Below are 10,773 nucleotides of genomic sequence, written 5' to 3'. Positions count from 1 at the left end.
TCCAAGGAAGGGACCTCCAAGGAAGGGACCTCCAAGGAAGGGACCTCCAAGGAAGGGACCTCCAAGGAAGGGACCTCCAAGGAAGGGACCTCCAAGCCCAAGGAACCGTACAATTGGAAGACGGTCTGGCTGAGCCGAAACAGGAGAAAGGCTGTGATCAAACGACTCGCTCACAAAGACGCCAACAAGAGCTGTGTCGAGCAGTGGGATCAGTACAAGCGAGAGCGAGCTGGCCGACATCCCGGTCACCATCGACCACAAGCCATTAACGAACCGTGGGGCCCAAAGGCATTGAAGTATTACGATGGGATGACTCGTGCTCAAAGCACTATGTTTTTCCAGCTCAGGACAGAGTATATTGGTCTCAACCATCATCTCAACAAGATCAAGATTCCTGACCCACAGGATCCCAAGAAGGTGATCTCTGCGGCATGTTCTTGCGGGTATGGAAGACAAACTGTTTCCCACTTGTTCCTCGACTGTCCTGACCTATGCGTCGCCCGCGAGCACTTGCGAGACGAACTCCTTTTCCTGAACATGGAAGATATGTTGACAACCGATGGCAAATTTGCCGCCGACTGGGCCATTTCTTATTTCAAGTTGAGTCAGTTCAATAGTGTTCGAGATGAGTCTATGTTCGCCGAAAGGAAGGCTCAAGATGAACTTGTCCACCCGCCCACCCAGGGCACTGCATAGACTGCAACAAGGTCATGTCCTGTGGACGTCGAGTCTACCCATTGCTGGATTAACACTGGCCATTGACTCACGTCCGATTGCTTAGCAGGACATGCGATCGGCCCATTGGAATTGGGAACACCGATTGACAGAACCTTGCACCCCATTGTTTTTTCTTTTTCTTTTGTTCATCATCATCCTTTGTTGCGGCCATGAATAACGCCGCATCATGTTTTGGATGAACCATAGTCTTTCCGCCGACGGAAGACTATCTCTACAGTTGAATCTACCGTTGAATTACTAATTGTCACACGGCATCATTCAACATCACTCGGCATCGGCACGTGACTTGTTACGTGACTGACCTAACACCGGGTGCAAGGTAAGATCTCTCTACAGTTCATGGCAGACTGGTTTCGCATTGCTGACCAGACAGAAAGCTTTCGCTTCGGCTTTAAGCTTCCCACAGACTTGCAATTCGGTAAGTTCAACCTGTCTCGTCTCTTTTTCGACTTTGCTGATCCACTTTCACCAGAATTGATGATAACTATCCCATTGATCCACTAACTACTGTACGTTCACCATTCTCTTTGTCACTCTGACAATTTGCAGCACACACTGACTTTGACGACAGAACCACGGTAGTACGTGCAACATCTCTCATCTTGTTCAACAGTATTCGCTGACTCGATCCACTGACAGCCTCGTAGTCGGCCGTGGTCAAAGGGCCCGCCAATCGGTAATGACAGTTCTTCATTCTTGTCGCAGTCTTCTTGCTGACCCTCTTAGACATTCACCGAACCCAGCATGGCTTGAACTGCCTAGCCGTCCTCACAAGCATCACAAGACTCATCGCCCAGCGAGTGTGCTTGTAAGTTCTTTTCTCTTTATCGCTCGTATTCTTGTATCTTGCTCTTGATTCTGACTTTTCACAGTTTTCCTCGCATCGCTTCGAGGAACGCACCTTCCTCATCCGTCCGTTTGATCCCTTGATCGAGCTTCAAATACAGCGCATTTAGCCGCCTTTCCTCGCCCCTAACCCAGTCAATTTCGTTCAACTGGCCAAGGTACAGACTGTTCAAGACCCTGCAACCGAACTGGGCTAGCGGTAAGTTACATGACGCATTCATTCTAAAACCTTTTACTAATTGTTCTTTTCTCTAGCAACGTTGATCTTATCGCTACGACTCATGTCCAGCTTAACATGGCATAGCTCCTGCCAATCACACGTCAATTGGCGCAATATCCCAGCTTCAGCTTGGTTATCAGCTAACCTCTCGACGAATTCATCCATGTCATGATAGCGATAGCCGTTCCGATAGGCATTGGCCTCGTGGCTGTGGTCGTTTGCGGCGCCGAGATCCGCACGATACGGTATGTCTGGCCCTTAGATTTACCCAGTTTGAAGCTCGAGCCCTCACTGACCATGTTTCTAGACATCTTGATGTAGCTATTCCTGGTTAGCTTCCTGTGCCACAAGGTTAGTATCTCTTTTGCATGATCTTCTACTCTGGGCTGACGTTTTTCAACAGCAATTGGGGGGGATTACTTGCGTGTTGACGATGCTTCGATCGCTCTTTTGATGAGTAGGTTTACTACCTTTCTGCATATTTGTACCTATACTGATTCATCAAAGATTTCTTGTTTGTGTTGTTTTTTGTTGAGAGGGGAAGGATATCTCGAGATGCTGTCTGGTCAGTATACCCCTACTACCTACTAAACATTAACTCTGGCTGACACCGACTCTATCAGAGCTTAAATACTGACATTAAGGTTTCGCTTTGTTGAGCCCTGTGGCTCATTGACCTGCCTACTGTTTTTTACATACTGTTATAGTATTGTTTTTTTTTTTTACTGTTAAACTCATATCTCTTAACGGATCGAATGAGTAACTCATTTATATAGATGCTTGGCGAAGCTTAAAAAAAAAACGCTAGCTAGTTTTACTGCTGTTGCACAATGATAACAAGGAAACCCAATGATGATTGACCCCCGTGACATTCTTTTATTTCTCGTGCCATTCGTACATAATACGTGTCCTATTTTAACAACACTATTTTCACAAACTAAAGTGCACGCAGATCCTTATCATGACCAGATCTCATCTGCTATCTCTTCAAATAGGCTCGCTGCCCAAATGGTATCATAATCAAAGAAGGGTCGTGAAATCGTACAGCTCCCTTCATTCTGAACAGCCATCTGGTACTGCGCTGTTCCACCAACACTTGTGTCTGTCCTAGATGCCATCGCCTTTTCGCCAAGTTCCATCATTGCCGGCGTGTGAGTGACACCTTCGGAAGCCCTTCGCTTCCGTGGCCGGTGGAGTGTAATAGCAGAAAGCCTGTTTATTGGGCTGGCTGAGAACAGCTTGATCCCAGAGTCTCGGAGAAGCCAAGATGGAATGTCAGTGGAGTTGGGTGGCCTTCCAGTGATGAGAGCATAGTCGAGCGACAGTCGTAGTTTCATGTAGTTGCGCGTGACAAACAAGTCATCCCAGTATCCTGTCAAACCCCTTGGCGTTATTGACTCTTCCGTCGCGGGGCTCTCAGACTCGGTTGGTCTTGAGCGAAGTGGTAATTGCAGTGGTGTTGACTGAACGATTTGTGCAATCATCCTACTAATATCCACAGCACCTTCAAACCGTTGACTACACAAGTGCATAGCTTGAGCATGGTATCGCGTTAACAGCTCCTCATGATCGGTTCCACGGTCTCGGGGTGACATTATCTCATCGAGAGAGCTGAGCATGAGGGGAAAGGCAATGTATGCAATCCTGCGATCATGTTCAGTTGTCATTCATATGAGAAATATTTGCTACTTACGCTGAGATTGGTAAATGCTGAGTCAGTCCTTCTTGGACGATGAATCTGACCAATTTTGTTGTCTCAGTGGTTGCGCTATTGATGCCTTTGCCAATGCCTCGTAGCACAGAGTCGTCAAGTATTGACACGCCTTTCTGTCGCTGTTCAATCATCATCGCTTCGTGATTTCCCAAGGCTATTTGAGCAGCACTAAATTAAAATTAGAATCTCAATTGAAGCTCGGTTTTAAGTACTCACTAGGCATATATGTATATCACACTCGAAATGAGGGTCGTGGAACGATGTACATCTGGCCTACTCAGAAACGGCTTCACGATCTGCTCTGCTTCATTTCTCCATTTATCCAGATCTCTCTGAGCCGTTTGTATCCTCGCCAAAGTCCTGTCAAAGTTATCGAGTGAGTATGTCAAGTCGAAAGCGTTGGGGCCATAACAAATGGACAAAGTCTCTGTCAGAATGATAGCCAGACGGCATTGGAAGGTGAGGACATCTGCTAGGTGTCTCTTGGTGCGACAGTCGTATACGGAAGAGGAATCCATTTCGTCTGCAAGATCATGTGCGGTGATGGGCTCAATGTCGGTATTGAAACTGGAAGATGTGATCTGAAGCGGCTTGCGCAGCCCCAAGGTGACTACTCTGTCTCTCCAGAACAACGACCACCAGAGCATTTTTCTTTTCTTTTTATGCTCTGCGCTAGCACCTGGAGCCTGGAAGTTGTGCGCTTGGGCGACTATCGCGTTTTGTATGCCGATTGCGAGCCAGGTGCTTCCGGCATGTGGTTCGACGGATGAGAATTGAAAGGTGAGAAGGAGAGCTGCCTGGGCTTTGGTGAACGCGTCAGTTTCCACTCCGAGATCAAAGAGTAGCTTCAGTGGGTGATATTGTCAGCTCGTGTTTAAAAACCTTGGTGGTGTACATACCTTTGCCCGCCGATAGAAGATACTCCTCGCAACTTTGACGTTTGTGTACCCTGCATTTTTAAGTACGGCTGAAGAGACAAACTGCATCACCCATCAGCTATCCGTAGACCAAATTATTTCATTGAGTAGGCTTACCGAAGATGCTGAGAATAGCATGGCTTGAAAGACAAGTAACGGCATTGTCTTCTTTGTCGCACCAGCGTTATCTCGGTCGAGATACATATCCCAAAAGTCTTTCTCATTGATGAGAGGGTAGTACGGGTGTAGGTACAGGAAATATTGGTAGATGAATTCTTCTTGGATGCTTCGCGATGGAAGATGAAAGCATCTGTTATGTCTTAAGAAGTCGACATTTTCTTGGGGAAGACAGTGGACGTCTTTGAGTGTTAAGAAGGACTGCGTCGAATAAAATACTTCAAATTGAGTGAATTGTGATGAAGGTCTCTCCATATCGGGCTTGAAAAGTTTCTTCGTTCGATGCTTTGGCAATAAATGTGAGCTGTGATGTATGGTTGTGATGAATATGGCCAGTGGTAATCAACAACCCGATACCATGGACAAATGAGCCGTCCCCGCATTTTCAATGCCGAGAACCAGTTGAGAACCAGTCTGGATACCGATCGGCTACAAGGAAGCGTTGCAACACGCGAGTCAAGGTTCACTCTAACCGAGATGAGAAATAGTCAGCACCAGCCCTCCATGTCCTGTGTCTAGCTGTTGAGACATTGTGAAGACACGCAGCAAGGCATGTTGAGGACTCACAGCCAAGAGCGATCAATTTGACTACACTTTAGGCTGTTCACTTTGGCTTCCTCTCTTCGAATACATGCAGCCATCGTTTCGTGGTATCATTGACCCGAGACCACCCTTGTTCGGCTTCTTTGACAACCCCGCAAGGATGATCTTGCATCAATTCGAGAAATGTGACGCTCCGACTTTCTACATTCGTCCACAGTTTGTCTGTGCTTATGATTGTTGCGCGTATAATGTCTTGCATATTTAAATCATGGCAACAGCCATAAGCTCGACCTTGTTCCTGAACAGGATCTCCAAGTTCATTACAGTTCCAGCATCCAAAACATCTAAGCTCGACGCCAGATCAAGGCTATATATAGCTTTGCCAACATGAAGCTTCTTTCTACAGTCGTCTTGGCTTTGTCTTGTGGCCTCGTCCACTCGAGCCCTACGTCAAGGGCTGCCAAACCACCACGATTCTTCCTCATTGGAGACTCTACCGTCGCTGTCAATGGCGGTTGGGGCGACGGACTCCTCTCATACCTCAAAGCGCCTGCTAAAGGCGACAACAGAGGTGTCAGTGGTTCTACAACCGTATCTTGGAAATCCAGCGGCCGCTGGGATGCACTTATCCGAGACATCAGCTCTGCCAAGGGTGACTTTGAACCCGTGGTTACGATCCAGTTTGGCCACAACGACCAAAAGGTGATGCAGTTGGACGAGTTCCATTCTAACCTGGTCAACATTGGTAACAATATAAGAAAAGCGGGAGGGACACCAGTATGTTCACCAACTGACATCTCAAATGCGATTCCAACTAAGCTTAAACTAGATCTTCATCACATCATTGACGCGCCGCACATTCTCGGGTGGGCAAGTTGTCGAAAACTTGAAGGACTGGGCTGCCGAAACAATCGCCGCTGCTGGAGATGTTGGCGCAGAGTATCTTGAGCTTAACAAAGCAAGCACAGACTATGTCAACGCAATCGGGGCGCAAAACGCTGACTCTTATAATTGGGGCCCTGGCGATAGAACGCACCTGAACCCTTCTGGCGAGATCGTGTTTGGACGCATGGTTCTAGATTTGTTACTGGAGAAGCGCAGGGACTTTGCCGTCTATTTTAATTCGAACGAGGCGCTGAGTGAAAAGATCAAGAAGGGGGAGTATGCAACTGGAGGAGAATGATCTTAAAGGTTAGAAGAATATTTGTCAATTTCCTATCATGTCAAGAGAGGATGTGTTGGAGTCTGGAAATACACACTAGTATCTAGATTCGAACATGACTCTAGGGAATATATATAACGCATCCTGGCAGCTCAATCCTCAAAAGATCTATTTAGCTGATACAATTGCGCGACCGTCCCCATCAATCCCAAAGCCTATGAACACATGTGTCAGAATATTCGTAATGAACCTTTCCACAAACCCCCCATCATGATACTGAGTGTTGAAAACACTGGACAACTCGATTTGACCGTCCCATGAAGCAAGAAACAATGCCACCCCAGCACTAATAGGCTGACTAGCAACCCATCCTTTTGTAAGCTCAATGACACCATCGGAGCCACCTACTATGGTGGTCAGGTTGCCGATCGAGGAGAGAGAAACAGGGCAAAACGGTTTCTTTTGAACAACCCATGGGTCCACGCCGGGTGGAGGTGATAGAGTCTGGAATACCTGCGGAGCGAACAAGGCCTGTTCATGCGTATCATTTGACAAGTCTGACTTGAACTGTTGATAGAGATCCCGGACTTTGATAGCTAGTTCTGATAAGGCATCGACTTCAGTATCATCGTCAGCTGAGCCTGGTACTTTGACGTCTATACCCAGTGCTTGTGAAGACACGGCATGGTAAGCTGCTGCTGCATGGTCGGGACTGTTAAAAGGTTCGTGACAGTAAGGACGAATGTTGATCATGGGTCTGTCTATGTACCGAGCAGTATAAGTCTTGTCTTGTCGAGGTTGGAGATCGCCAAGAGCCATGGTCAAAGCAGCAATAAAGACATGTGTCAGGCTGACTCCAGGAGCAATGTTCTTGCAACCGACTAAGACCTGGCTTGACACTTCCTGAGAGACCGATACAGCAATACGTTTCATATCTGGTGCACTGTCATGAGAAGCACTCGTTGGTAAACCCATCAAATATGGATGATTGCAAACATTTCCATTGGTGGTCTGCAACTCCTGGAACCGCTTTGTTTCAGCTTTGGACAATAAGTCAGGGATAGAAGCAGCGACCCGTAAAGAAGGGGAGAGTCGTGTACCAAGATCAGTGTCGGGTAGAGGGTATTTGAACTCTCTGGCTTTTCCATAGAACTTGGTAGCGTGCACGAAGAGTTGATCGAGTAATTGAAGAATGCCAACTCCATCAGTGATGTCGTGAGGGCATCGAAGAAACACTGTTTGCTGTGCCTCCAATCCAGACTGTACAACGTACACCGTTGGTATATGGAAAGAAGGCGCACAGTTGTTGAACCAGGAGAGTGCACTCTCATCAGTGACAATAATTTTGAACGTCGAGCTGAGCCAGGACTCGATATCATCACCAGTCTGAAAGGGTCTGTACACCCGTTCCCATACGTCAGGTCGGTCGCTACCTTCAATACTAGACCCCAAGGTCGGATGTCTATAGCGCAGGAAGGTCCAAGCATTCCGCAAGGCACTTTCCACATTGGCATCCGGGTTTACGTTGCCATCCTTGACTTGGAACGAGGCGCATGCTGTAATGGGATAACAACCATGTTCTGGTTGCGTGTAAAGGCGATAGAATAGCTCACACTCGTCGATGCTTCGATGCCAGAAGCCTGTACTTGACTCTTTCCACTGGTATCGAGTTTCTTCGGGCATTTTGCAAGTCGAATGAAGGAATTAAAGGGTCTTGTGGCAAGCAGGTGCAGGTTGATGGGAGGAAACGCGACCGTGAATTTCAACCCTCGTCAAGTAAACTACGCGTAATCACGTGGAGAGAACATTCTTCCGATACTGACTGCTCTTTCTCATATTCGCTATGTATTTAAGTGAGAAAAAATATGCAGGTTTCATCCTTGTCCTGCGTTATGTCGTGAACATATGGCTGGGTAACTCACGACGACTTTCACGGTGCTTTCTCCGCGCAAATCGTTCGACTTTCGACCCATTGTATCTAGTGGTACTCATCTTTCACTATCTATGGCTGCGATACTCTTCTGATCCTCAACGTCGCCTTCATAGGAGGAATCCGATTCTGCACAATCCAAGTATTGCGCGGCCTCTCATCCAAATGTTCGATATCATAATTCAGCAACATATAAGCAATCATCATCTTGATCTCACTCGACGCAAAGAACCTTCCAGGACAAGCATTTCGCCCTAAACCCCAAGCCAAAAAGTCTGTTGAGGTTGTCGGCCATGCATTGCGAGCACTCTTCACATATTCGTCCTTCTCGTTTTGTCGTGCATTGTAAAAGCGCAGGGCGTTGTATTTCTTTGGCTCGGGGTAGACCTCGGGGTCTTGAAAGACGGAGTAACCTGGGACGGCTATCCTGAGACCCTTGGGCACATGTGTGCCTGATGGAAATGTTACACCCTTCTCTGCTACGACAGTACGAGAGACGGCTACTGAAACGATGGAGTTCTTGCGCTGGCTTTCGCGGATGGCGGAATCGAGCTTTTCTAGCTTTGCGACGGCGCGTTTGTTCCACTTCCCGTCGTGTCGCTCGAGCACGCTCTTGATCTCATCTCGTAACTCCGCGATAAGATCTGGAGACGACGCAGCAATGTCGAGGAGAGCGTGAGTAACGGCAAACGTAGTTGTATGAATAGATGCAAAGTTCATCATGAGAACACGTTCTGATAAGGCGTTGACCTTCCAGTTCTTGGGGTGTCCGATATCCTTGGCTTGCTCGATCAACCACTGCAGGTAGTCGTTCCGCTCAGACTTGGGAGGCTTCTCGGATTCTGTCGCTTGTGCATCGTACTTTGCAAGTCGTTCCTGAATTTCTGGTTTGAGGATTCTCTCAAACTTGTTGTTGTGAATTCTGTTGGGCAGGGCGATTATCGGTGCGACAAGTGGTTTGAGAAAGTTGGGGAAGGGCTTGAGAAGCATTGACGATAGCGGTATGTCTTGGGCAAAAGCGATACCCAGCTTGAGCATCTCGTCATTTCGGCAAAGCGGAAACCCGACAAATGCACGGTTTGTCACGCCGCTGGTGATGAGCTGGGCGTTGTCAAAAATGCAAACTTCGGTCCACTCTGAACTGGTACCCCATTGCTGACGGACACAATGCTCAATCTCCTCGGCTAAATCAGGAATGAGGTTACCGACCTCTTTGGTGAGATGCGTAAGCACTAGATCCAGATGGATAGGGTCGCGGGTCAATGAGGGAGTCATGGTAGTCCAATCCGTCTGCAAATCATGTTGCGCAGACTCATGCAAGCTGAGCTGATCATTTGGCTGCTCGCTCGCGAATTTGGTGTCGGATCGCGGTAACAAGATGACATTTCCACCGTCAAGCAGAGGGAGAATGGTTGCTTGGTTCTTGTACTGGGCATACGACGAGTTGAGGACTGCTTTGACATTGAGAGAGTTTCGGATTCGGGCTTGGAAAAGAGGAAACCAGTCGCTTTTACGGGCGCCGATAATAGGTAGGTCTGGGAGATTTGAGGGTTTGATGAAGAGCTGGTATGTGATGTACGAGAGGAAGATGATGAGCGGCACAGCAATCGCTGGGCGCGACACCAAATCTGTAGCTGCCTGTATCATCTCGGGCAATTATTGGGCATACCGTACTAGTAAAGGGACAGTGGAAAGGTCTCAATTGATGATGGACGGTGGCATTGACCTAGCTTTATATATCCATACCAGATCCGCACTGACTGGAGGGGAGCGGTGTCATGCAAGACGCCCAATTGCGACAGCCCTTTTTATCATCAACTGATGCAAATAAATATACGGTAATTCAAACCCTGGCAGGCCTAGGCCATAGGGACTTGTGGGCGATCTCGTACCAAGACTACTCTCAGTGGTTCATGGAACCGCTCTAAACTAGCGCTGACCGTTCCTTTCTTTACAGGGGTCTTTGCCCTGTTCGCTCTGGCTTAGGCCTCAATCTAGAGTGATCATCAAGTGCTGATGTTGAACCTTTTGCACACAATACCCTTTGTTCGCGAATCCATTCCAAGGCAAGCTAACCTAATGTAAACAACCAAAGTACTTTTCCTTCAGCAAACGTCGTTATTGGTTCCTCTCCTGTATTCCATGAAAAACAAGTTGCCCATTATTAGAAGCTCAATGTTTCAAGTTCCTCCTCGACTGACTCCGGAGATGATGAGAGCTCTGTAGAGTTGGAAAACAGATTAGATGAGTTGAACTTTGAAGTTACCATGTATATTGTTCAACTAATAAGTGGTATCCATAGAAGTGTTTGGTCGAGATATTTTTACCAGCGCCTACTGACAAACCCGCACCAAGACTCTAGTCACGCCTGATACCTTGCGAATATAGACCAAAAACACAGCCCAATCCATCACATACACCATACCTATCAGAGAACTCGGGATCCCGTCCGCTCTCCCATAGATAAGCTGGTAAGGGGCGGATTAGTAGTTGGGTCGGTGACGACCAGCGAATCCCCGGTGTTGT

The 10,773-nt window shown here is 47.6% G+C and overlaps 5 protein-coding genes across 5 annotated transcripts, besides 1 other annotated feature; 2 read left to right on the top strand and 3 right to left on the bottom strand.

Annotated features, from left to right (window-relative positions):
- Positions 1-2,598, top strand: FPSE_11165 (uncharacterized protein; the record flags this gene model as incomplete). The annotated part of the gene is made up of 9 exons (XM_009264282.1): positions 1-604; positions 1,058-1,156; positions 1,310-1,319; positions 1,386-1,414; positions 1,465-1,546; positions 1,749-1,783; positions 1,998-2,049; positions 2,140-2,155; positions 2,581-2,598. Coding segments are annotated over 9 exons (945 nt in total), but the record flags the coding sequence as incomplete, so codon positions are not given.
- Positions 2,599-2,763: 165 nt separating this feature from the next.
- On the bottom strand, positions 2,764-5,253 carry FPSE_11164 (uncharacterized protein; the record flags this gene model as incomplete). The annotated part of the gene is made up of 6 exons (XM_009264281.1): positions 2,764-3,448; positions 3,498-3,686; positions 3,735-4,363; positions 4,418-4,498; positions 4,553-4,745; positions 5,180-5,253. The coding sequence occupies 6 exons, from the start codon at positions 5,251-5,253 to the stop codon at positions 2,764-2,766; spliced, it is 1,851 nt and encodes a 616-aa protein (XP_009262556.1).
- A 289-nt stretch (positions 5,254-5,542) lies between these two features.
- Positions 5,543-6,338, top strand: FPSE_11163 (uncharacterized protein; the record flags this gene model as incomplete). Its single annotated transcript, XM_009264280.1, has 2 exons — positions 5,543-5,932; positions 5,985-6,338. 2 exons carry the CDS (start codon positions 5,543-5,545, stop codon positions 6,336-6,338), a joined length of 744 nt encoding a protein of 247 aa, XP_009262555.1.
- Positions 6,339-6,485: 147 nt separating this feature from the next.
- On the bottom strand, positions 6,486-8,000 carry FPSE_11162 (uncharacterized protein; the record flags this gene model as incomplete). Its single annotated transcript, XM_009264279.1, has 1 exon — positions 6,486-8,000. One exon carries the CDS (start codon positions 7,998-8,000, stop codon positions 6,486-6,488), a length of 1,515 nt encoding a protein of 504 aa, XP_009262554.1.
- Positions 8,001-8,319: 319 nt separating this feature from the next.
- FPSE_11161 (uncharacterized protein) lies at positions 8,320-9,894 on the bottom strand (the record flags this gene model as incomplete). Its single annotated transcript, XM_009264278.1, has 1 exon — positions 8,320-9,894. One exon carries the CDS (start codon positions 9,892-9,894, stop codon positions 8,320-8,322), a length of 1,575 nt encoding a protein of 524 aa, XP_009262553.1.
- A 796-nt stretch (positions 9,895-10,690) lies between these two features.
- Positions 10,691-10,773: a repeat region.

The sequence above is a fragment of the Fusarium pseudograminearum genome, chromosome 3 (genome assembly GCF_000303195.2).
Source record: "Fusarium pseudograminearum CS3096 chromosome 3, whole genome shotgun sequence".
In the NCBI taxonomy this organism is placed as follows: Eukaryota; Fungi; Ascomycota; class Sordariomycetes; order Hypocreales; family Nectriaceae; genus Fusarium; species Fusarium pseudograminearum.
This window is presented reverse-complemented; position numbering and strand designations above follow the sequence as displayed.